General features: G+C 32.6%; 2 protein-coding genes across 2 annotated transcripts in view; both read left to right on the top strand.

The window, feature by feature from the left end:
* The first annotated feature begins 2,044 nt into the window (after window positions 1-2,044).
* On the top strand, window positions 2,045-9,660 carry LOC135834476 (modular serine protease-like). Its single transcript, XM_065348358.1, has 11 exons — window positions 2,045-2,259; window positions 2,781-2,829; window positions 2,902-3,015; window positions 3,167-3,304; window positions 3,428-3,639; window positions 3,735-3,956; window positions 4,025-4,174; window positions 4,257-4,381; window positions 4,486-4,665; window positions 4,730-4,892; window positions 9,318-9,660. The coding sequence occupies exons 1-11, from the start codon at window positions 2,199-2,201 to the stop codon at window positions 9,545-9,547; spliced, it is 1,644 nt and encodes a 547-aa protein (XP_065204430.1). The 5' UTR covers window positions 2,045-2,198; the 3' UTR covers window positions 9,548-9,660.
* Window positions 9,661-10,929: 1,269 nt separating this feature from the next.
* The window catches only part of LOC135834477 (modular serine protease-like), a 44,677-nt gene continuing 27,959 nt past the window's right edge, over window positions 10,930-27,647 (top strand). The window contains exons 1-2 of the mRNA XM_065348359.1: window positions 10,930-11,154; window positions 11,653-11,701. Of these exons, the coding sequence (XP_065204431.1) occupies window positions 11,097-11,154; window positions 11,653-11,701 (107 nt within the window). The 5' untranslated portion in view covers window positions 10,930-11,096. The remainder of the gene's footprint in view (window positions 11,155-11,652; window positions 11,702-27,647) is intronic.

Below are 27,647 nucleotides of genomic sequence, written 5' to 3'. Positions count from 1 at the left end.
GTAAGGGGCATCATTTGAATGATTCAAACATCTTCTTATTTTTGATGAATTTTTCAAAATTGGTGAATTTTGGTTCAAAAATGAGGTAATTTCTTCAATACGCAGACGGTAAGAAAATGTTTGAATCATTCAAATGATGCCCCTTACCCATAGTACTCGAGTGGACGAACAAAAAAAGTTATTATGACCAATTGCCTATCTTCAAAATTGAAGGGGCCAGCACAATTTCAAAATTCAAATTTGGGGCACTTGAAATTTGAAAATTTTGAATCAAGTTTGCCCCTTCAATTTTGAAGATAGGCAATTGGTCATAATAACTTTTTTTGTTCGTCCACTCGAGTACTATGGGTTAGGGACATCACTTGGATGATTCAAACGTTTTCTTATTTTTGACGAATTTTTCAAAATTGGTAAATTTCTAGTTTTGCGGAGCACGTAGCGCCTTCATTTTACAAGATAGGCAACTTATCATAATAACGTTTTTTGTTCATCTATTCGAGTTGCATCTATTGTGAAATTATTGCCCACGCTTTATTTAACACCCTGTATACATATTGCTAAACACCGTCGAAAACTACATCACCACTCGAAGTTTCACGTTTTTACACTCAAATTACGTGAAAATACAAACGTAAACTTTAAACCGCTCTCCTCTAAAATTTACGTTTTTACCCTTAGGTCCCTTTTACTAGACGTGGGCACATATAACCTTTCAAAAAGTCGCTGGAGGCTCCAAAACGACTTGAAATCCACCAGCAGTCAACTTCGTAGCGTATTGAAATTACGAGTAGTTTGCAGAATGAATTTCGACTCTCCATTTCAGTTCGATGAAATTTTGGGGAAATTTCAAGTTTTAAAAATCTGCCGGAGGCTCCAGTAATTTTCAAAAAAGTCGCTGGAGGCTCTAAAATGACTTAAGCCCACCTGAAGTCGTCTTCGGAGGGTGTTAAAATTGGAGTGTAGAGTAAATTTCAGCTTTCCATCTCCATTTTTTTGATGAAATTTTGTGAAAATTTACAGTTTCAAAAATCTGCTGGAGGCTTCAGGATTTTTCAAAAAGTCGCTGGAGGCTACAAAACGACTTGAAATTCACCTGCAGTACTTCGTAGCGTATTGAAATTAGTTTTTAGAATAAATTTCAGCTTTACAACTCCAATTTGATGAAATGTTGTGGGAATTTCGAGTTTCAAAAATCTGCTGGAGGCTCCAGAACTTCTCAAAACGGGTTGGAACCGTTTACAATCGATTTAACATGTCAAAAATAGGGTATATTCCAAATTTCTGCTTTCTTGGTCAATTTGGTAAAATTTTGATTTTTTCCCCTCATTTTTGGCCTAAATTGGATTTTCAAAAATTCGCCAAAAATCGAAAAACGCACTTTATCACTTGAAATTTTGACAGGTGATAAATTTTTGCATGATCTCTCAATCTACCTTTGTAAAGTTTGGAAAATTTCGTGCAAGTCCTATGTTGAATCGCAAAATCTGCAATTTCGGCTGACCTGTCAATCAAGATGGCCGCCATTTTGTAAGCAAGGCCAACTTTTTTTTGGGCAAGTTTGCTTTAAAATGTTCCTTAGGGATGTCCCCTTTAGGAAAAAAGTTGTCCCGAAGGATCGGCGGGGGGGGGGTGCAATACCTCTATTGTCATATGCCGGACTAATACACAATCGCCCAACTCTAAAACGATGGTAATTTGAACTTTTTTCTGCCATTCGGAGCGATTTTGAAGTTTCTGGAGAAATTTGAAACACTTGCTGGAATGGCTCCAAAAGAAATCAAATCAAATCACGATTGTTGATAATATGTACCTACCTATATTTACAAGTTTTTCGATTAATTTCCCACATTTTAAGAAACCTTCAAATCGCTTCTTTCTTTATCAATGCTCATTATTTCATTATTATAAATAAGTATGTAAATGAATGCATGCAACTGTTAACCTATCTATTCACCTACCAATCAAATAAAACACCTTGAAAAAACTAGTTACAGATAAAAACACGTAAATACCCATCTAATCGAAAAATTATTTGATCACGTTTAAAAACTAGTCGTTCCCCGATCATACGTTCTATGGTCAATTTTTGACAAATTTTTAACACTTTTAGATTAATTTATCATCTACTTGCGTCCTTTTGTTATTGTTTTTTTTTTTTTTTAGAATAACGTGAAAGTGGATATTTTTATTAAACGTAAATGAAGAACATAATATTGTACATATTTCTGATCTCATCATGCCTTCACCTACTTCAAACCTGTAAGTTCACATGCAATGAAATGATTACGTGCTTACATACTTTGGAGTGATTGTATATGACCATTCCCCTTAGCCCTTTACTCAAACACTTGTCTTTCCTCTGATATGTATGGGGTTTCCCCCTAAGAAAGAACTGAAATGAGAATTTATTTTTAAAATTCTTCAGCTGAAAATGGTTTTTGTAGAGGCTGTTTAATCTGCGAAGAGGAAAATATATGGGTACTTTGGCCAGGCTGTGGAACTGACAGATTAAAGATTCAATATTCATTTTTCAATTTTCATTTATTCAATTTTCCAGTTTCCAGTCTCAGTTTTTTTCATTTCATTTTCCAGTTTCATTTGCTTAGATACAGTTTCAGTTTACTTTCGACAAATTTCTATATTTTTTTGAATTTCTAAGAGGAAATTTTTCATGTATTCAATTCATACTTCATCATCGCCAAATTAAGAACCTTTAAAGTTACATCGAATACATCCAGATCATCACAATCTGCATTATCATATTTTTTGTGTTATTTCAGCTGTTTTGGAATCAGAAAATCAAGAGGAAAAGATGGACGATTGTTTAAAGTAATAATTTAAAATTTTTTCGCCAGTTAATAAATTATTAAGCCATTTAAACATCTTTTAAAAATATTCCAGACAGGAATTCAAATGCGATAATGGACAATGCGTTGATAAATCGTTCCTTTGCGATGGGATATTGGATTGCGAAGATAATTCGGACGAAACTACTCACCACTGTTCAAATACAACGTCAGTATTAAAAAAATCAATTGTTGACTTCATTCAACAAGTTATCATAATATGTACATCTTTACGTTTTTTTCTCTTTCAAATTTTCAAAAAATGAATAAATAAAATACATATAAACCCGCACCTAATAAATACAAAATTATTTAATCAGATGCAAAGAAAATTTTTTTCAATGCGATTATGGCGGGTGCATCGAAGAAAAATACATATGCGATGATTTGGATCAATGTCACGATGGTTCGGATGAATCGGCATACATGTGTTATACACCTAGACTTGCTCGCAAAGAGTAAGTTATACCTACCTTCATCTAAAAATTATGTATACCATCAAGCCTAACATTAGAACATTGTTGATCAATAAAAATTAAAGGTAAATACTTACATATTACTATTCCTATGCTTTAATTTAGCCACATGTGCATCGAACCTCCCTCATCTGTTGATAAAACCATCTCGTATATGTGTATTGAAACAATTGGCCCATGCGTAGAAAATGGACTAGTCCGAGAATACACTCTTGCTCAGATCAAGTGCAATTCTGGTTATTTTCCAATTGATGACAAAAATTCAGATTCCAGTTGCTTAGAAGGAAATTGGTTATTTCCGATTAAAAATTGTACAAGTAAAAGACACACTGATTTTTACTCAAACTTGATAGCTAAACTTGATGTGAGTATGTGAGATATAGGTACCTAATTCGAGTAATTTTCATCGCAGAAAGATGTGAAAAATTGACTCCAATGGACACGAACGTTGACCTGAGATGCTACTATAAAGGTTTAAAAATTCCTTGCAACGTAGACTCGCTACCTTCTGGAACAAAAGTACGCCCAAAATGCAAGCCTTACCATACCTATTCGGATTACCGCCCTAGTTACGCTGAAATTACTTGTGACGATGAAGGAAAATGGGACAATCCTTTGTTTCTCTGTGCCTTGGGTAAAAACTCAATTTGTTCAGTCATATTTCAACTTATACAAATGTATAATAAATAATCAAATTCACAGACTGCAAACTACCTCTTCCAATCAATTCTGGTGCAGCCGCACGAGGACTTATTGAATGTGTTGGCTCTCCTTGGCATGTTGCGATTTACAATCGAGATCATTTACTCATTTGTGGAGGGACAATTATTCATCCTAGACTAGTTGTATCAGGTTCGTAAACAATATACAGAAAAATATAAGCGAAAACTCAAAAATGAAACACTTATTTCCTTCGAACATTTTTTTTTTCTAGCTGCTCATTGTTTTTATAATGAGGACACAGGCAGAACACATAACTTCACCGATTACGAAATAATTGCCAGCAAATTCACGAGAAATTATTCCAAGATAGATAACGAAAATCAAAAAGCATATAAGGTAGGCATTCAAAGAGGTAAGTATGGTACCCAGTAAGTAAGCCAATAGGTAGAAATAAGTATGTATAGCAAAAATTCTAATGCAAATTATTATATGCTTATCAGATTAAAGAGATACGTCTTTCTGGAAAAGGTTACATGGGCTTGAACAACTATTTTACCGCAGATATCGCAATATTAATCCTCGAACGAAACATCACCTTTAAACCAACAGTTTTGCAAGCTCATGTTGATTGGCAAAGCTTAGTATTGGGCGAATATCCACCAGAAGGAACACTTGGAAAAGTATACTTATGGCCTGAGTATTGATTGTTCAATTGAAAAAAACATGGTGATATGGTTAATTTAGGTTGCAGGATGGGGACTTGATGAGAATGGCAGGTATACCGAAGCATTAATGGCTGTCAGTTTACCTTATATAAGTCGTGCACGTTGCTTGATTACTGTCCCTGATGATTTCCGAGCGTACATCAGTTTTGATAAATTTTGTGCTGGTTCAGATAAAGAAGACAGTAAATATCACCTTATTTTTCTATTAGAAGACATAATCTACATCGTTTGTAAGGATAAGAAAGCTTCAAATCAAATCGGAAATCGTAAAAATTCAGACTCCTAATGTCGAATTTGAAATAGAATTAAATTTTCAGCTGCCAAAGTTACAAATACATATATGGTGCTTTCTACAGCAATTCCAAGCAGCTGAAGAAAAGACAACCAAGATTACTGAAAGCTCCAGAATGGCTTGAAAATGATTTAAATTGGCTTGGAGAGAGAGGCAATCAACTCGAGTTACAAACCAGGAGTTGGATTTTAGTTTTGGTGAATTTTGAAAATTCAAAAAAGTTGTTTACATAGCGAATTTTCCGCTTTAAAGACCCCTTGAAAAGTGATCAAAAGTTAGGGCCACTCATGCACTAAAAATGCACTCTCTAAAACATGTTAAAATTGGGCAACATTTTGAAAAAAATGCACAACAAATCGTTCCCTAACGAAGAATTTTAAAAATTCTAAAAAATCTATCAAGTATTAGGTATCAAAATTAAATTAAATCTCACAAAAATAGCATAAAATGCGATAAAAACTGAAAAATTGACATACAAAAATCATCATGAAAATTGTCCATAAAATTGATGAAATTTCTGTACAATTGGATAAAATTGGACAAAATCTGAAGAAAATGCTAAAATCTATTAAAATGCCATAAAAAACAATTGAAAATCCTTGAAAACTGTTGAATTCAATAATATGAACAAAAAACAGTGAAACACCTCAAGAGTTACGATTCTCCCACAAGCTAACGTTGTTTTTCAAAAAATATCCCCAAATGAATTTTCATCAAGCTAACTTTGCTTTTATGAAAAACTAACATTAACACGTCATGAATTTGAATAACCACCCTATAAGTAATGATTTTTCATCCAGAAAACGTTGTTTTAAAAAAATACCTATATCACTAGGGGCTGAACAAATTTAAACTAAAACCACCTTATGAGTAATGCTTTTCCATCAAGCTAACGTTTCTTTTACAAAGAACTAACATTAACATATAAATTTGAATAATCACCTTATGAGTGATGATTTTTCATCCAGATAACGTTGTTTTTCAAAAACATCCTCAAATGAATTTTCATCAAGTTAACGTTGTTTTTCAAAAAATATCCTTAGGCAGGTGAATAAATAAATATAAATTAAAACCACCTTATGAGTGATGCTTTTCCATCAAGCTAAAGTTGTTTTTCAAAAATATCCCCAAATGAATTTTTATCAAGCCAACGATGCTTTTATGAAAAACTAACATTACTACGTCGTGAATTTGAATAACCACCTTACGAGTAATGATTTTATATCTAGATAACGTTGTTTTTCAAAACATATCACTAGGCAAGTAAATGAACAAATTTAAACTAAAACCACCTTATGAGTACTGCTTTTCCACCGAGCCAACGTTGTTTTTCAAAAACACTCCCAAATGAATTTTCATCAAGCTAACTTTGCTTTTATCAAAAACTAACATTACACGACATGAATTCGAATAACCACCTTATGAGAGACAATTTTTCATCCAGATAACGTTGTTTTTCAAAAAGTATACCTAGGCAGGTGAACAAACAAATTTAAACTAAAACCACCTTATGAGTAATGATTTTCCATCAAGCTATAGTTGGGTTTTAAAAATATCCCCAAATGAATTTTCATTGGGCCAACGTTGCTTTTACAACAAACTAACATCAACACATGAATTTGAATGTAATGATTTCTCATCCAGATAACATGGTTATTCAATAAATATCTCTAGGCAGTTAAATGATTGAAATATAAACTAAAACCACCTTATGAGTGATGCTTATCCATCAAGCTAACGTTGTTTTCAAAAAAATCACATAAACACATGAATATAAATAATCACTTAATGAGTAGTAATTTATCATCTAGCTAACGTTGTTTTTAGAAAAAAGCTCGACATACACATGTTTATTTTGAAAAACCACCTTATGAGTGATGCTTATCCATCAAGCTAACGTTGTTTTCAAAAAAATCACATAAACACATGAATATAAATAATCACTTAATGAGTAGTAATTTATCATCTAGCTAACGTTGTTTTTAGAAAAAAGCTCGACATACACATGAATGTATATTTTGAAAAACCACCTTATGAATTATGATTCTATAGCGAGCTAATGTCGTTTTTCACAAAACCCCCCAAATGAACACGTATATTTGAATAATTACCTACCAAATGAGTAATGATTTCTCATCCGGATAACGTTGTTTTTCAAGGAATATCCGTAGACAGTTGAATGATTGAAATTTAACCTAAAACCACCATACTATGAGTAATGCTTCTTCATCGAGCTAATGTTGTTTTCAAAAAAATTCACATAAACACATGAATATGAATAACCACTTAATGAGTAGTAATTTTTCATCTATCTAACGTTGTTTTTCAAAAAAAAAGCACAACATACACATGTACCTATATTTGAAAACCCACCTTATGAATAATGATTCTGTAGCAAGCTAATGTTGTTTTTCACGAATCACCTCAAATGAACATGTATATTTGAATACTTACCGAATTAGTAATGAATTTTCATATAGCTATAACGTTGTTCTTCAAAAAACGATAGGTGCCTATTCGAAAAACCATCTTACGAGTTATAATTCTTTATCTGGTGAATGTTGTTTTTTCAAAAAATATCCTCACATAAATAAGTGAATTTGAACAACCACCTTATGAAGTTATGAATCAAGTTTTTTCATCCATTTAACGTTGTTTTCCAAAAATATCCCCCCGGCCCCGAATAATGGTTCTTCATCTATAGCTACGTTTTCGACAAAATACCCACACAAAAACACATAAAGCTGAATAATTACCACATTATGAATGAAGATTTTTTGTTCAGCATTGTTTTTCAAGAAAATCCTCCAAATGAACACGTGCATTTCAAAAGAAATCACTTTATGAATTATGATTCTTCTCTTAGATAACGTAGTTTTTCAAAAAATATGAAAAATAAACATTTGAAAACAATTTTATGACTTTTCATTTAGCTCGTGTTAATTTTTAATGTACTTTTACAAAATGTCGCCCAATTTTGATCATATATGTATTAATGAACTAAGTATTCATAATTTTCAACGATTTTTTTTTTTTTTTTTGAAATTCGAGACATTTATCAACTTTTTAAAAAATAATTTATATTTTGTTATGATACAATTTCGCTACTTTTTTGTAATTTCGAGCAAAGTTTCGTTATTTTGGACATTTTGCGATATTTTCCTAAAATTTTATGTATTTTACAGAAGTAATTGTGTCATTTCAAATTTTCTCAAAATTTTCATGCAATTTTCCTGATACCTACAAAAAGTTTGTTTGAAAAAAAAAGAAAATTTAGGGGGGAGGGAGGAGATCTTTTAAGTCGAAAATCCGCCAAGCTTTCAAAAATGAACTTCAACACTTAAAATATTGATCAAAGAGATTTCAAGAGGTGCTCTTTTGACCTAGCTTAGTTTCGCTGAATTCAAAGGATGTCAAGTCTTGCGGTTCCCTTTTGAGAGAAATTTCAATACCGAAAAACTAGTTTTGAAGCTGTTCTATTGACGATGGACTGGAGCAGCGGCCACTTCTCGAAAAATTCTCAAAAAATACCTCCTAGAAAACATACAGAAAACGTGAAAACGATTTTTGAAACAATTTTTCAAAATTTAGACCTTCTCCTTTACCTAGTGATTCGAGTATTTAAAACTGTGGTTCAATTTCATTTTCGAGGTCAAAAAATTCTAAAAATGTATGGTCATTGCCCCATCTTAACAACACTTTTCAAGGCAACATTTTTAAAAAATTCCATTCTGACTGGAAGAAATATCTGGCTGGCTCTATAATTTCAAGTAACAAATACCAACAAGAGACGTATCTTAACTGGCACGAAAATTTTTTGAACCGGATAAAGCTAGATCATCAGACCATGCCAAAATATAATAGCAGCCGAAATTTCAAGAGCTAAAGGTAACTTTTCGATTTTTGGCGAATTTTTAAAAATCAACTTCTCGGTTCAAAAATGAGAAAAAAAATCAAAATTTCACCAAATTGACCTAGAACGCTGAAATTTGGGATAATTTCATGTTCGATCTACAAAATTGATTGGAAACGGTTTAAAACCATTTTGAGTAGTTCTAGAGCCTCCAGTGGATTTTTAATGATTAGAATTTGCACAAAATAAACATTTCTACTTTTTAAAAAGGAAATTTAAACCTACATTTCAATAAAATAATTTCAACTCTTCCATACGGTCTATAATTGCATTTCTAATGATTTTGAGAATTACCTTATTCTGATGAGATTAATTTTTTTAAACGATTTGTTCAGACTATATTCATAGAAAATAACCAGCTTTACAGAGAAGTTTTCAAACACAGTGATTTTTTGTTATCAGGTCCCAGTGTTCTTCAAGGAGACAGCGGAGGAGGTATATTTTTTCAAAAAGACGGTATATTTTATCTCCGAGGCATCGTTAGTGTGAAACAAGCATCATTAACATCCATCGCAGCATTCACCGATTTATCGGATCATGCCCGATGGATTTTATCAGTAATTAATGAAATAGATAAAGTACCAATTGATGAAAAATTGACTCTGTGTTCCCTCGGGAAAACCCGAGGTTGAAATGAGATACCTATTAGACTTTGTACATCATTTTTGCAATTTTTATCTACGTATAACTTATGTTTTTTCGTAGATATTTTTTCCCCGAAAATAAAATATTTATTACGTTTTTACTTACATGAGTTTCATTTATACTTGATCTTATGAATTGGCACTGATACAATATTTATTCGACCACAATTTTTATTTGGGAATCCTCCCTTCCCCTTGTCAAAAAAAATTTGTAGGTATTGAGAGAGTGAGCACACCTAATTAGGAAATTTTCTTATTTCATTTTACGTGCTTACATTATCGTTTAAGCAATAAGCATATTTTATTAGAATCCGAACTCCTTGAAAAGAGTCATCGATTCAGAGTTCGATTATTTTTCAAAATCAGCCGAATCGACTGAAGAGCTGATTCATTTTCAAAAAGAGTTTGCACAACCATACTTAGTAGTTAGTTTTGTGCCGTTTTGGAGCCTCCGGCGAGGTTTTTCAATTTTTTTTTTCAGCAAAGAACCTTCAAGCATAAGATGGTGAAATCTGCACTCTCTCCAAATTTGGCGAAACTCATCCAAAAGCTTAGTATTCGCGTATTTGTATAACCATCTCGAAAAATATGTGCTCGAAAGTCAACATTTTTCATGTGTGGGGTGGAGGGGGGAGGTAGTCCAAAAATCTTGAAATGTTTACATTGCAGAAACCAATCTTTTAATTGTACATAGGTGTGTATGCAGAATTTAAAAAAAAAACGAATTTAGAAAGATTTGAGGGGAGGGGTTTGAAAATTTTAGAAATGTGTAGCAAAATAATGGAGGAGGGGCCTTCTGCGCTCAAAAAATAATTTTAAAAAAAGTTTTGCAGATTTCAATTATAATTCTTTGTTTTTTTTTTAAATGAACATTTTGTGGTGGAGAAAAGGGGTGGGAGTGTCTCCATACAAAGGAATCTGAACGAACATGTCCTAAAACCCTCATCACTAAAATTTCAGATTCTGAAGTTCGAGAAGTCAAATCAAATTGCAGCGATTTTTTTTCGAGTCAGAGGATAGTGAAAACATACCCAAATTTTATAGAACGCTATCAAAGCATTCAATTTCATGCAGACAGACAACGAGTTTCTTGACCCATTCCCAAAATTTTTAAAAACCTTCAAACTGCTTCTTTCTTTACCATTGCTCATAACTATAAATAAAGTAGTGAATGAATGCATAAAAATGCAAACGTTCCACCTCTACCTACCCGTAAGTATATATTCGAAAAAAATTCAGCATTGATATAAACGTTTCTATACCTATCTATTTACCTAACAATCAAATAAAACACCTTGAAAAAACCAGTTATATAGATAAGAATAAATCATTCGCTTTAATTTGCTGAACTGTGGGTACATAAAGTGTAAAACATATGCCAGTGTACTAAGATGTTCTCCATTTTTTAAGTTCTGTACCAAGGTACGCTTAACTTGGCAAAAATTTTAAAACATTTCTAGATGAAATTTGGGTCTTCTGTATTGTTGTTTTTTTTCATAAGAACGTGAAAGTGAATATTTTTTTACTAAACATAAAAATGAAGAGCTTGTTGTACATGTTTCTGTTCTCATCATACCTTCACCTGCCTCAAACCTGTAAGTTCACATGCTATAAAATAAATATTTGCTTATAGCTTACACATCGGAGTGATCATATGACTCCTCCCATCCCCTTATCCGTCTTGTCAAACTTCCACTTTTCTCTAATTTGGGCAGTTTTAAATCAAATAAAAAACTGAAACGAGAATTTATATTAATATATTAAAATTCTTCCCGCTGAAAATGGTCTTTATAGAGACTGTTCAACATGTGAAAAGAATGATATGGGCATTTGAGCAAGTCTGTAGAACTGAAAGATGAATGATTCAGCTTTTATTTTTCAATTTTCACCTATTCAATTTTCTAGTTTTCAGTTTTAATTTGGGTAGGTACTTTTATTTGACCTTCATTTTTTTTTCAATTTTGAAGAAGAATTTTTTTCATTTATTTAATTCATACTTAAATATTTATGATGGCTAAATTAGGTAGCTTTAAACTGAATCGATTTTACCCAGATTATCACAATCCACATGATCATATTTTGTGTTATTTCAGCTGTTTTGGGATCAGAAATGCAAGGGGAAAAGATGGATGATTGTGTAAGGTGGGTAATGATTTACAATTTTTTTGCCAATTAATAAACTATAAGCCATCTACTGAACATCTTTTAAAAATATTCCAGACAGGAATTTGATATAGTGTAATATGCCTTCACCCTCTAGGTGGACATTCTCGGAAAGATTACCTGATTAGGGGAATCGTCGTAACGTGGGAACTATTTCTACATTAAGCTACTTGACAATAGGTGTATTTTACACATAAATCATGTCAAGTAGCATCTGCCACCCAAAGGGGTGATCCAAGATCGTGCGGATCTCGTGGCAACTCTCTATGAGAATTCCGCCACGATCCTCACTTGTTTTCTATCGTCTGCAGCGTAAGGTACCAAGTGGCATTGTGGTCACATAGTGTCGAATTTAACGCAAAGTCTCCTGATGAGACATCGAACTCGTGTTTATCCCACTTTTAGCGTGGTAATTTCATCTATTTGTTTAATCATTCGCCGATCGAGTAATTAACGTAATTACTTTCTGTATCGTCTGCGTTTACCTATTTATCTCCTTTTTGCGGCTACTGAGATGAATCTAGACATCTTCAAGTAGAGCGTGCGTTACGTGTGTCTCTTCGTAAAGCAGCCACCGACAGCCACTATTATTGGGGTAGGCTAAGGAAAAGAGGTGGTGTGACAGTGAGCAGTTTTAGGTAAGTGTAAGCTTACTTGGTGGTCTCTCAGCCACTATGTTAATTATAACTTTATCGTAATTAATAGATGATGTCAATAGACGTGAGGGATGGAGCATGGATTCCTCACTCACGTCATTAGGAACTCATATCGCATACATAGTCGTAGTAAGATACTTGACTAGTAAGGTCTCAATTCCATGTTTAATTGTCATGATTCGCCAGGACCAGTACCTTAAGTACTAGCCTATTTGTTTAGATAGAGCACATACAACGAATTAATAACATATAACGATGTGTTATGTATGTAGTCTATGTAGTGAATATCTTCTCAAAATAAACCTTATGTACATAAATAATATTTAAATGTTGATTATTTATGCACACTTGATGACTTAGAAATCAGTTTGATCATCCAAGAGAACTCCCATCTGAGCTAGCTAGGAGTCGGATAAATGTCCCCCCTTAGGTGATATTTATGAGATTAATTACCAACACAGTCGTGCCTAAAAGCATCCATTTCGCCGATCATTCTCACTTCTAAGATAACATTTTGGCGCCCAAACGTGGAGCGTACTCTCTTAATTTGTACTCAATAAATTAAGAAAATATGCTAGTCACAAATCTGCATAGTTAGAAAAAACAATTTTTTCCAACTATCTGAGATATGAATTTTTTAAGTCTTTTAGACATATTTTTTCAGTATTTTTTGGACTTGAAATACTTCGACTACGAGTATTTCATCGAGTGTAAAAAATATTTAAAAATACCTAAAACCTTCTCTCATGTGTATTTAGCTGCACACAGCAACAAAATACACAATAGGTATCACAATTTGGCTAAATCCCTATTAGTAATGCCTATCATTCTCGCAGTCAATCTAACTTTCAAAATTAAAATATTTTTTTTTCTCTTTCTTCTTCAATCTGATTTTTTAAAATAAAATGAAAATTTCGTAAAAAATTTGGGACTACGTAATTTTTCCGGAATGTAAAACATTTTACTCCAACATGAATGACTTTAAAAATATGTCATTTCATGCCGATTCACCTGAAAATCATATTTTATGAAATTTTGTAAAATTTTTTTTGTTTGATGAGAAATTTCTGAAATATGATTAAAATTGCGGAAATTCGTTGAGATAAGCTCTCTCAAGAGAAAAATAATTTGTCGTGAATTCAGGAGCGATTTTGATATAAATTGGTAGTTGTTTATAGTCTGTAAAAAAGTAGCCCACATTTCCCACCCATCATGTTTGATTAATTCCTGCAACATGCTCAAATTAAATAAATAGTAATTAAAATGGATATTTTGCGCTCTTTTTATTAAAATATTTCTGAAAAAGGGAACAAAAAATTCCAACCCCATACAGAAATGATTTTTTGTTATGCTAAATTTCATTCGTTTCATCTTAAAATAAAAATTTCTCGGAAGAATAATCATACAAAATGTTTATTCACCAGCTTAAAAAGTTTTCTCTCTTTCTTCTCTTCTTAAAATAAAAATTTTTCTCGGAAGAATAATCATACAAAATGATTATTTATTGGCCTGCAAAATTTTTTCTCTCCTTTTAAATGACCATAGAATCTTACAAACTGAAATTTTGTTTTGAACTAGAAAAACGAATTTTTTGGACCTTTTCAATAAGCAAATTATGTCAAGGTACAAGAAACTCAAGCAATAGGTAGTATTATTTGATATTTTCAGAGTTTAAAAATCACTCTTATTATGATATTCTTTGAGTTCACATAATTCCGTTACTAATTGTTCAATTTCCAAAATTTTATTTTCAATTTAATTTTTTTTTTTTTGAAATTTTTGTAAACTCAAAAAACGAAAAATTAGAATCAAAAGAAGTCTGGCTAACAAATTCATTCCAAGTTAGTTTTTCTTAAGAAAATATACACGATCCCTAAAAAACCTTTCAAGACCAATTTATTGTAAAAAACGTCATATTTTGCAAGTTTCTAAAACTGCAAAACAGACGATTTTACAATTCAAAATTGGTAAAATACTCGTTTTTAATAGTCAAGACTTGAGTACAAAATTATAAAAATTATCAAACATAAAAATTCCAACATAGCCTACATCTTAATTAACATCTCCAAAAATAAATTTATTGTGATATTTTCTAGCAATATTTAATATCATATTATTATTTAAAATTACATTCTGGGACATAAAAATTCAAACTAAAAAGTAGTGCTATTTCATTTTTTACGAGTTTGAAAATTACCATTGTTATAATTTTTTTTTTTTTTTGGGATTCGCGTAACTTCGGTTATGTGAATATTGAAAAATGTCTAACCTTGTCAAACTGGAAATTTTTAAGAAGACAATTTTTCACCAAAAATTGAACTTCGGACAATTTTGGGAGAGACATCGAAGACATGGAATTTTGTACTCTGAGAAATCAAAAATATTTGTTACCTCCTAAAGATAGCCTACAGGCTACTAGCTATCCGAATTTCTGAACTAAAAAATTCCTTTTTCCTTTTTTTCCCTATGTGAATTTCCAAAATTAAATTGTAAAAAACCAGGGACAGCTGTATTTAAATGAGCAAGATTACAGCATTGAATACAGTAGGCCTCCTTTCATTGATTTCCGTAAGAATAAAATATTTGCAATGAAACCAGTGCACTCTCATTGGGATTTCGTTGGTTACGATCGCGAAATCATTTCAAGTGAATACTTTACCTTACGAAAAATCGGTGGTCTGTTTACATTTTTGAAGGATAAGATATTCGCAGAGAAACCAGTGCACTCTCACTGGGATTTTGTTGGTTACGATCACAAAGTCATCTCATGTGAATATTTTACCATCTAGAAATGTTAAATCGGACCGACAATATGAGAAGAAATCCTATGTATTCAAGCTATATATCTGACTAGCCTCACAGATACTGGCCAACCCTGGTAAATTGCAACTATAACCTCCGAAGACGAATTTATTTCCTATCTACAGAGCATGAAATTTTTTGACTCGGATGTACAATGATATTTTTAATTAATATAAATTAGTCTAAAAATTAAAATTTTTTTGTAATGAACGATCTTACAGAATAACGTAATGTTTAGCCTAAAAATCCTATGTATCTTTGTACACCACGAGATAACTATATCAGGGATATATCACACGTGCCGAAAAAGGTACATACTTAATAGAAGTCAATAGAAGGTTATTCTTTAGGCTAAAAACCTCTATATATTAAAAACCATCTCGTAACTACGTACGGGATACAAGATAAAGAACATTCGTACAAAACAAATGCTCTTTTTACCCTTCAAATCTACTAGAATTTTCGATCCACGAGGTGACTTTGTGAGGGATATGTACACGTGCCTATGTACTTATCAGTTATCACACACCAGATGTACTTACTTTTCTTTCCAGAATAGCCGAAAGACAACGTACGGGCTCTGAAAATATGCTAAATAAGTAAATGTTAATTTAATTCAGTTCTCACGATGTTGATCTTTCTGAGAATAGGGAAAGACCCTCTTTGCAGATAAACGACAGATGAAATTGTCAATCACAATCACAATAATATAAAAAAAAAAACCACCTTTCAATATTCAATTAGGGTGGAATTTGCGGGCAAGACAAGCAAGCGGCCACACTCGTATATTACATACTTCAGTAAAGTAATGTACACCTCCGCCACCCCGCAATCCACCAGCATAAATTGACAAAAGATCTGTCGACAATAGGACACAAAGAAATGATAATTTGAATAACGTTCTCACGATGATCATGCTAATGAAAAGTAGCGCCATGCCTTGACCCTTCGATTTGTTTAGTCGTGTGCCCGGTGTCGTGTGTATTAAGTAGATACCTGCCGATACCTCTTTTACTGCTTGCCAGGTGCAGATGGGACGTTTCTACGGCAAGAGAATTAAAACACCCTCCTTTGAAAAACATTCCAACACTTGCCTTCTCCGATACTGAATGTATATGCAGCACATGCCGTATTTGTTTCTGTGTGTATGTGAGTAGAGAAAAAATCAAGTCAATGTTGGTGACACTCCTTACACATACGAGTATGACGGCAAAATACACACTCCAGTTCTAAAAAGATCGTTCCATACGCTTCCATCACATATACCAGAATCATCAAAAAACACTTCGTGATCTAAACATTCTTCTCAGTCCTCAACTCTTTAAATTTGTTTTAAAAAATTCACAATTTCACTACCTTCAAGCTAGAGCATGGCTCACAGTTTAAAAAATTCAAACAATAATTTCCATTTTTTTTTCAATTTAATATCTGTCCTACTGGTTCACAATAGATCATATGTAGCAAAAATCTACACATTTTTTCCATAGACTTAATTACGTTAAAAAACGAATAAAATAAGCTGAAAAATACCTTAAAACATCCGAGACCTTTTTTCCATTTTTTCTAGTTAAAAAATAGTATTTTCTACCCAGCCATTCATTATTTTTCGAATATTTCAGCTTAAAATTTGTGCAACTGAAATTTCATTATTTCAGCATTCTCTTTCCTGTAGCAAACTTTCCATTTATTTTTTCTGCCTCTTTAAAAATCTATATTTTCAACAACGAATTCTGTTATAATTTCATGAATTTTTGATTTCGAATGGTGAGTCACATTTATATAAATATTGATCAAGTACATTTTCAATACGTGATTTTATTCCCAGCTCTCAGTTTAATTTTTGGAATTTTTTGATTTCACTGAATTTTCATTTTCAGTACATTTTTCATTCCATAAAATTTTCAGTCTATGCCTTTACAATCCTATACCTAATTCCAAGATTTGAACTTTTCACTCAGAATTAACTATTCCAACCTTCCTTTTTATTATCAAATTTTAACCCAGTTAATTTCCGAATTCAATTTCATTCTCATTTCCCAACTTCAGTCCTAATTGACCACTTCAAATTTCGAATTTTAAAGTCACATTTATAAATTTTGACTATATTTTCAGTCTTGATCTTATTTCAGTCAAATTTTCAGCCTGCTATCAGCTTTTTTCAACTCAATGGTTTCATTTGAAAATTTTCATTAAATATTTCCCCCTATTTATCTTGTTCTATCTTTCTACTCCCCAAAATTTAATTTTCACTCCTTAATCTTCGAGTCCAAATTATTTGCAAAACTAAATTTCAAAACTTTGAATCTCAAAGCAGGTCCCTTTTCAGATTTTTACATTAAGATTTCATTGTACCATCAAATTTTAAGACTTTAATCTTTTCTTTTGAACATCTAGTTTTAATTAATTTTTTTTTTGATTTAACTACTCAAACCTTCCGTTTAATTTCCAAATTTAAACCCCTTTGATTCTAAAATTTTAATTTCACTTTCAGCCTCTAATATTTTTTGTATTTTCAAACATGATTCATTTTAAATATTTCGTCAAAGTTTTAGATTTGACCATTATTAAAACTCCTTTCAATTTTATGTTCTTCTCTTTCTTTTTTCTCTCTCCAATTTTGACTGTTGAAACGTTCTTTCAGCTTTTAATATAATTCTCAGAATTTTCTCATTTTATCCTAAATTTCAGTTCTGATTTCATTTTTCTTTTCAGCCTTCAATATTCCCAAATTACCTTTAAAGCATTTCAAGTGCTTAGGGTACCATTTAAGCAATGCATATGGCCAGTGTGTTGTTTAAAATCAGGTAAACTAGGTACTGGTCTTAGTTTTAAAATTCAAAAAAGCCACTATAATCGTAAATTATTGATCAAAACTATACTTGACCAGTTTTATTTATTCTTTTTTTTTGGAAACTTTCTGTCTCTGTTTTTCCCTTTATCCCTTTTCCTATAAAAAATCAACTTGTTACTCAAACCATATTTTTCTGTTGAATTTGAATAAAATTTTGTTTTAGGTATGGCATTTGAATATGTCATTACATGACAATTTTTGCAAAATCCATGGTGGTCTCGAAGTTTTTCTGTGAAAACAAGGAACTTCGGGAACATAATAAAACATTGAGTCAAAATTCTAGTGGGGCATGTTTCTCTCTCAGAAACAATGTGTCATGAACTTTGAATCAATTGAAATGCAAAATTAGCAGAATCAAGTCAGGTTCAACAGAAAAACTACACTCTAACCTCTATAAAAAATTCAGAAATTAGAAACATTACTCAACTTGTTCTCCTCCTAATCTCTGATCCCTTTTCCTTTTTTCTCTCTTCTTTCACTCAGTTTATGCTTGATTACAGAAAGAACAAATTCGAAACACCTTCCATTTTCTTCCATTTTCTCTTCCATAATATTTAAATAAGAAATAAAAAGAAATCCAAGCAAAAATCTTCAATTTTCAATAGTTCATATATTCGTGATTTCATAATTTTCCTTCTCCTTCCCCCAATAATCACTCTATAGAACAGTTAATTATGCATAATTTCAAAATTTGAAACTGTTAAATATGTATTTAAAAATGTAAATTTTTTAGAACAAAAATACCCCTAAAAAAAAATCAGTAAAATTAATATAAAAATTTCAGATTCTTCACCAAAAATATTTGAAAATCAAATCAGACATATCCATAAAAATTACCATAGATTAAAAATCGTAATTTCTCCCCCCTCTTTCCTGTTCCTTTCCTTTTATTTTTCAATTTGAATCCCCACTGACGTAATTTTCTTTTCATTTTTTTTTATTTTTTTTTTATCTAAATCTCTTTCTCCCCTTCTAAATTTATTTTTGAAGCTTAAAATATGACCATACCTGTATGATCTAGTGCATATGCCACAATACTTAAATGCTCAAAAAAGTAAGTCAACAGCTGTAAATTTCGATTCACTCATCATCTACTGTCATTATCCATAAAAATCAATTTTCATGAGAAAAAACTTGAAAATTGAAATTCCATCCAACTTTCTCTGAAATATCCCATCATACTACATAATAAAAATTCAAACATTTCGAGAACAGGAAATAAAACATCTACATTATTTTGGTCTTAACAAATCTATCCAGCCATAATTTCAGTATTCAAGCTTGAAATACTCACCATACTTGAATGAAAAGCTCTCGTTTTTGAAACAAGCTCAAAAATATTGACCTTCAGTATATCTTCGGAAAAAATTCCTCCTCTTTCTCTCTTTCTTCATTATCACCTCCGAATCACTTCAATACCTACTTAATATCACTAGAATTTTTACAAAAATTTATCTAATCAAGTAAAAATGTGTAATTTTTTGTTTTTGTATACCCTTTTATAAATACCTACTTAAAGTTAACTCCAATACTCAAGCTTCAATCTTCAATTAAATACTTCGTTCATGATTCAGTTCTCCTTGTTCTTAAAGATTCAACTCAAAAATAATTTTTTTTTTGATAGGTACCCTTTTTCCTTTCAAAAATCACTAAAATAATCTTTAAAATTTTCTCTTACCACTTCAAAATTTTCCTTAAAAAAAAAAAAAAAAAAAAAAAAAAAAAAATTGTAAATTCCTTCTCATTTTAAATTTCCACATAATAATTCTTAATAATTCTTGTAGATATCTACTTGTTCATGTACCTACACAAGGCTTGAGAAAATAAAATTCCATCCATTTAATCTGATTATACCTACTTTAAACTCTATTGAATCTAATATTACGAACTCGGAAATTTATTCAATATGATATATCCTCTCACAAAAATAATTTTTTTTTATATATCTAAAAGTTTAAAATTTCAACCAGAACGAAATATTTTCACTACCTATTTTCTTTCCTATCCCACACAATTAAACCTACCTATCCTAAAATAGTCCGATTCCTATTCTTGTCTGTCAGTGAAAATCAATTGAAAAACCTTTAAATTCTCAATTCAGGTAAAATACTGTACTCTTATTTGTCCCATACAACCGAGACATTTTTATGAATCGTCATATAAACATTTCCTACTGTCTTCGGCACCCCACCTTTTACACACACACTCACTGTATAGAAACGTTTCATTCCCCTAGTTCAACAGTCCAATAGGTAAAGGAATTCAAAGACCACCTTATAGTATACGTGTTGCATGTTTAGCCAACCCTTCGAGTTGACTAGCTGGAGAACTGCTACACTAAATATACACACGACACAGAGAACTTATTTCAGTATTTCTCAATTTCTCAATTGTAGGTGAATAAACAGGTTCACATACATATCTATACCTTTACCAGTTACGATAATTTTTTTTTAAATTTCAATCCTTTTCATATATCCCAACATTTCCATAAATAGGTAACCACTTTAAAATACTCGTTTCAATTTCAATACTTTCTCACCCAATAGGTACCTCTACCTACTGTCATTCCCTACTTCAATTTCAAAAAATAACGCTTCAAAATGAACTTTTTACCAACAAATTCTGAAAAAATTATCTCAAGCTTGAAGTAAAAAGAAAAAACTCGGACTGTGTAAAACAGAAATTCAAAACATTTCAATTAGACCTCATTTTCAGATTTGAATAATCTATAAATTTAGAAATGCATCGAACTGGTAAGGCATCCTGAAAGACTAAAAAACAAATACTTTAACTATCCGGTACCTACGTATGTGACGATGCAAGGTCATATATAACTGAATTCCCCTCGCACCCCTCATGTCGAGTGGGGCATGGTTAGAGATAAAAATAGGAGGAAAATAGATAAAAAATTAATCTACTTTCTCAATTTATTTGTAAATAATTTTTTTTTTTTGTATTATTTATAGGGTGTATGCGAATAAATAAGTATAGTTTTTAGGTATAAATAGTTAATTTTTCAAACTATTTTAATAGATTACGTATTTATAAAAAATAGTAGAAATTAATCTAATCAAAAAATTCAGGTTGATTTTTTCCTTGGACCAAAAATAAATTACTGTTACCTAAATGGCATAAAATGTTGCAATCTTATGCCAATTTATCAAACCATGGTATCATGGAAATTTTCTTTTGACAAAAAATTCTCAATATGTTGGGAATTGAACTGAAATCCTTCTGAAGGCATGTTTCTTGAGAAAGAAATATTGCACAGCATATTTTGAAATTAAATTTAAAAATTTAAAAATTAATTGGCAGTAAATTTTTGTTCTAAGAAGTACCAACCTAATTTTTTACGTTTTTCATAATTATAACTTTACACTATATATAGATAGAGCAGAAAGTTCATTAATTAGATAAATGCAGATAGGTTATATGGTCTCTGTTAGATTCAAGGTAAAATTCTGTTACACATATGCCTGGCATAAATATGCCATTTCAGGTAATCTTTTTTACAAATTTGTTGTATTCAACTTTCATAGAATTTAATCAAGAAAATTTTTGATCCTAAAATTAAATTGGACCAGATTCAAATGGGGCATGTTCTCAATGAGAAAAGCGTGTCATGAATTTGGAATCAAGTATAATACAAAATTGACAGCTTATTTTGAATTTGACAGACATCATTATGATACCCTTCCTAGATGTCATTAGATTTACGGAAACGAGGATAGAAAATTTCACTTCATAATAAAAATATTTTTTCTGCTGCTTTTGTGAAGTTTTGAGTCGAAAAATAACATTTTCGAAATGTTATTTTATGTGATGTTACTGGATTTTCTTATAATCAAAAAATTTAAGAAGCATGCTAAAAATCGAGTCAAAATTCTAGTGGGGCATGCTTCTACATAAAAACAATGCGTCATGAATTTTGAAAATTTATGGAAAAATATGCACTATTACTTATGGATTTATTAAAATGTATTTATTAGATACTAAATTGTTTTTTATTGTTCCAGAAAAAGTACGCCAACAATATAAGCGCCACTGCCTCGTGACCCTTAATGGAATTTCTCACGATCGTGTGTCTATCAGGTTAACAAACCCACGATGACACGCGCCTATATAAAAATAGGGTAAAAAGCGCAATTCCAATAAATCTTAAATACATCTGTCAAACAATTGACAGGATCCGAGTATTGCATATTAAGGCGAGGTATAAAGATGCAGTACAAACCTCCCGACCCCATCCACCATCCTATGGAGTCACATATGCGCATCTGCGGCATAAACCACCTGCTCAGCAATTATAACTAATAATAAAAAAAAAAAAAAAGCGCTTAACACCATACACATGCCACAATATTCACGTATTGTATTCTTTAGCGGTAACCAATTTTCAAATTCTCGAGTATACACACACGAATTACTATGCCTATTGAAACAGCTAGGATAGGCAACCTTACTTTCATTAAACATCTTCCTATTTTTGAATCTCCCTATTTTTGAACACGTCAACTATAGATTCAGCAATATTCAGGTACTTGCTGCAAAATTCTTGAGTAATTCTAGCTTGAAAAATCCGGATTCCATATACCTTGTATTTCTAAAGGGTACAGATGTATATAGGGGCAAGGCATAACAGTCACATTATTGAAAAATTTTAAATCCTTTTTTGGACATGGTGCCAATTTTTGAAAAGCTTTGGATTGTATAATATTTGACTTTTTCCAACAGCAAATTTCCAGGAAGGGAGACATCCTAGAAGAACAGCGGAACGAGCCAAGTGAACCCAGTTCATCAACGACAGTAGCCACTCAGACGCCGTCATGGGCTCAGGAAGCAGGAACAGAGGCGGAAAATAGGTCAGCCGATCAAATTCTGGATGATTACATAAATCGACCATCTCCGGATTCAGCAGATCAACAGGATGAATAAATCGTAACAGTATCAAACAAATACCTTTACTAATTTTATTTTTCCCATAAAATGACGAGATAATTCAATATAAAACGCATGTATATATTGGATTACAACAAATTCTATAAAACTAATACCTTCTTGTTTTTGATGCCTAGTTGATACGAGAGACATATGATCATCGTAGATATCGTCGTAGAGGAGCTGCGTTACATCGGTGGTACAGTGAGGCCGTGCCTCCAGCCACGAAGCCATCTTTCAACGACCTATCAACTGATCCTGAACACATTTCATATCCTTTCGTAAAAATTTTTTTTTTGAAAACAATAATGACCCGACCCTGTAATGTGTCCCATCTTCGTTATAATGACATCTACAAAAATTAATATTTTTTAATTACCTGTAAATTATGTACATATATGACATTAGTATTGTCATTAGCATTATTAATTAATAGTTTAGAATACGTATTTCAACACACTTATCCAACACTGCATAACACTGGTATATGAAAATTTTTAACCAAAAATTACATCACAGGGTGATGCAAAACAATCTTTTGGATCAGGAAATTTTTTCACATTTTTTTTTTTTACCTTTTCAAACCTCTCTTGATCGTCATACCTGATTTTAAATTCACGCGAACGTTCTAAAAAATTGCAATATGACAAATTTAAAAAATCTAGAATTTTGGGATAGTTAATTGCAACTCACGAACTAAAAAATTTATAGGTATTAGGTAAATTGTTAGGCAAGGTCATCGCTATACATACTCGACAAGACCACAATGCCACCAATCTTACTTTACCATGCAAAGCAGGACTTCAAGTACCTACGTTACGATGTTACCCAACCTTCAACATAAAAATTAGCTGATTCAAGAAGAGAATTCCATTCACTTTTTATTTTTTTTTAGAAAAACTATTCACTCGAATTTCTTCTCTAATCTTCTCTCAGACTTTAGTAAAAGATGACGTTTTTGATTTTACAACGTCCACTAAAACAGACTTACTGCCTGTATGCGTTCAGTTAGGCAACTTTTTACACCCCTATGCATACAGCGTTAAATACCCATTTAAAACATAGATTAATTTCTCTTTATTCTCAAACATACTTCTATATACATTTTCAAACCAAAAATTATAGATCACACATCGTATATAGAATCGATTACAATTGTTATACAGAATTGTTAATTCTAAACTATATTACTCTTCAATTTAAACCTTCTCACGTAAGATAGGTACCTACCTGATGGCAAATACCATTCAGTGTACATCTTTCTTGTCGCATACCCAATTTTTGACCATGTCCAGTTATTGTCAATATATTTCATACTTTACATTTATAATTTCATTGTCTTCAGATGATGAATAAATGCCAAAAGGCACAAAAAACCATTTCTTAAGCAATAACACTTCGAAATTTGTTATTACTCCCACCCTTCAAAACTATTTTGGAAACTGTCATCTAGTGATGAAATTGATCACTCCTGAAAGTTGACTGCAGACAAATGCAGATGAATACGGGGGGGGCAGAGGGAGTATCCAAGGATAGCAGGTCAGAGGATGACGTCATCATTACCTATATTTTCTTTTTGACCCGTACTTTTCTCCATGGGTCCGCGTCCCCTTGAATAAATCCACGGGGGGCATATGATATAGTGTAATATGCCTTCACCCTCTAGGTGGACATTCTCGGAAAGATTACCTTGTGATAGTGCATATGGCCAACCTGGTGTCAACGTACAATTAGGGTTTACTACTGTGGTAACACTGCGTCCGTCCTCGTAAGCGGAGCTCCGTCCGAGCTACGTAGAGGAGAACGAGTTAGTCTGCCAGTAACAGTCCAGCAGTACAAGTCTGCTAGTACCAGTCTGTTAAGTCAGTTAATAGTACTGGCAGCGTGAGTCTGTTCTTATAGCTAGGAGAGACACCAACGTGTATCTCCGTGCTGGTTCTCCCTGATCAAGAGGACAAAGGACAGCTCGCCATCCGTGTTCGGTTTAATTACCAACCCATTATAATCTTAAATGAGTTAATTTACCCGTTCGCGGGAGTTTTGTTAATATACCCCATCGAGGGAGTTCGGTTAATGTTTAAAGTACCCCATCGAGGGAGTAATTCGTGTTAATATACCCTTTAAGGGAGTTTTTATGTAAATGTAACGTAAATAAATACCTCTTGAGTAACCAAAACCGTATTTATTATCGTAATATGCAATATTCTATTTCATCTGTACTGTGTATCCTGTGTTATCCGAGCAAATAACAGGTAAGTCCACATAGTGGTATAAATATTCCGTCTAAGTGGTATTTCTAGTCTTCCCCCCGTAAGTGGTAATTATTATTATCACATTGGCGCAGTACTTCTGGGATATTATATTACATTGGCGCCCGGATTTTCCTGAAAAGTTCAAGGTCAAGTCATTGTCAGTACTCGACATTTGAACTAAGGTTTGTACACACGTGACACTCTCAAGGTCATACGAAGTACAAACTTCCCTCCCCTTAAAATAACATCTTAATTCCTCTGAAGGTCATACAGAGAAGCTCAGTACGTCAATCTGAGACCCAATTAATCCCTTTAATTCGATCTTCAGACCCAAATCTGTGCACACGTGGTGAAACCAACTGTCAAGGTCACACGCCACGTTGTACAGATTTTTTCCCCCCTTGTTCTTTTCTCTTGTCATTCAGAAAGTTCAAGAAGACTGCTATTGCAGTACCCCAAGGACGAATCTCTACTCGTTTTTCTCGCGTTTTTCTGTCTTAGAGATATCTCACCTCTCTCAAGGTCAAAGTGTGTACAGCCTTGTACCAACAGAGAAGGCAGATAGGCCATTGTCAAGTGCCAAGGCGAGTAGAATCATTCTCCTTCCCGCACCAAAAGATCATTGTCAGTATCTTTTTTTCCCAAAATCACGTTTTTTACTTTTCAAGGTCACACAGTCAGTTGACTGAAAAAAAGTGATAAACGTGAAATCAAGTACATCGAGCTTGACTCCTCGTTAGAACCCTCCTATAGGACATATTCAGTACCTAGAAAGACGATTCTAACGACCAAATCCCCAAGATTTCGTTCTCACAGTCTCAAGGTCACAACGTCATCTGACCACGTGGAGACGAAAACGAAATAAAACTTGAGTAAATCCAAGTTTAAATCAGAGAAAGGACTCTACCATCGTCTTCTCTCACCCTGTATATAATTCCCATAAACCAGAAATTGGACGAAAAATCAATTCCAGTCCATTTCTAAGGACCACGAGTTGTTACACAATATTTCATCATCCAACACTCGTTGTGTGCCAGGCGAAGTTTCCCGCCAAAAACACACAAGGTCACCTCTAGTGTGGACACGTAGCACATTGTCAACCACCTCTACCCCACCTACCTACCCTAGAAAACGTTAAAAACGCACTAACTAAGAGTGCAAGGCGATTTTGCCCGCCAAAACCACTGTCAAGGTCATAGCAAATAAGTAAGGCCGCCATATTGTTGCATCAGCCGAAACCAGTAAAGACCACGCCCTCTGAGCATTCATACTCAAGGTCGTTACGGACAGAACACATTCGTGTTTGTCGAGGTTACACTCTATCCAACGGAGCTGCGCGCGCAGTTCAAAGTTGTTTGTTTAGGTGTACCTCGCCTGTATTCCATACAGCTCCGTAGTCTTTGTTTCGCGCGCGTTTGTGTGTCACGTTTTCAATATTCATCCTCCCTGTTAGCTAGTTTTATTGCCACGTAGTCAGTAAGTGTTTTTAGATTTAGTTGGTATTATACTTCTTCTAATTTATTGTATTATTTTCTTTTCTATTAATTCAGTGCTATCAATTTTGTCGTAAATAATTCAAGTGCATGACCATTTATTATTTTCTACGGATTTTTATCATTTATTCAGATATAAATGAATTCAAGTGCATGACCATTTATTGATTTATATCATTTTCTTTTTTCTTTTTTGTTTTTATTGTTTTTTCGCTTATTTTTTACGTAATAATCTCTAGTTGCTTTCCAATATTTTTTATTTTCCATTTTTTCTTTCTATTTTTCGCTTAATTTTATTTTTCTTTTCTTTTTATTTTTTCTCGTAATTAATTAGTTCATACTGTATTTTGTGTGTGTCTTATTTTCATATCTATTTTTGTTTTTGTGTTTATATATTGTCTCGTGTTTCGGCAAATCATAATCAATCAAAATGCCGATGCAAACACGCACTAGTACAGGTTCCAAACCTCGGTTCATCCATTGTTTATGTCCGTTAGGCAGGCACAGGAATACCTGTCCCAACTTTGTCAAATACCCGACTACGACCTTGAAACAAAATCAAGAGTCAATCCCGATTATGTCAACGAATCAAATTAACGATTCACCTCAAAGCGTGACTATGAATCAAACTCGCGATTCAAATCCGAAGTTCCATCAGGATCAGTCCGCTTCTCAGTCAACTCAACCTCGAGTGAGGTTAATACCGATTCAAGTACAAACTGCTTCGCAGTTAAGTCCTTTGTCATTAACTTCATTCTTCAGTAGTAAAGAGAATTTATCGTCAAAAGACCGAAACGATTCCAAATCAAAGGAATCAGAGGAAGAAATAGAGGACGAAGCATTTCAAGCTATGCCCTCGTGCTCATTTCCCTCAGTCAAGGTCACTCAATCAAATTCGAAAGAAACGCCTAAAAGTCAAAAGGCAGTTCA

This window comes from Planococcus citri, chromosome 2, assembly GCF_950023065.1.
Source record: "Planococcus citri chromosome 2, ihPlaCitr1.1, whole genome shotgun sequence".
In the NCBI taxonomy this organism is placed as follows: Eukaryota; Metazoa; Arthropoda; class Insecta; order Hemiptera; family Pseudococcidae; genus Planococcus; species Planococcus citri.
The sequence above is the reverse complement of the archived record's forward strand: the minus strand, read 5'-3'. Positions and strand labels throughout refer to the sequence as shown.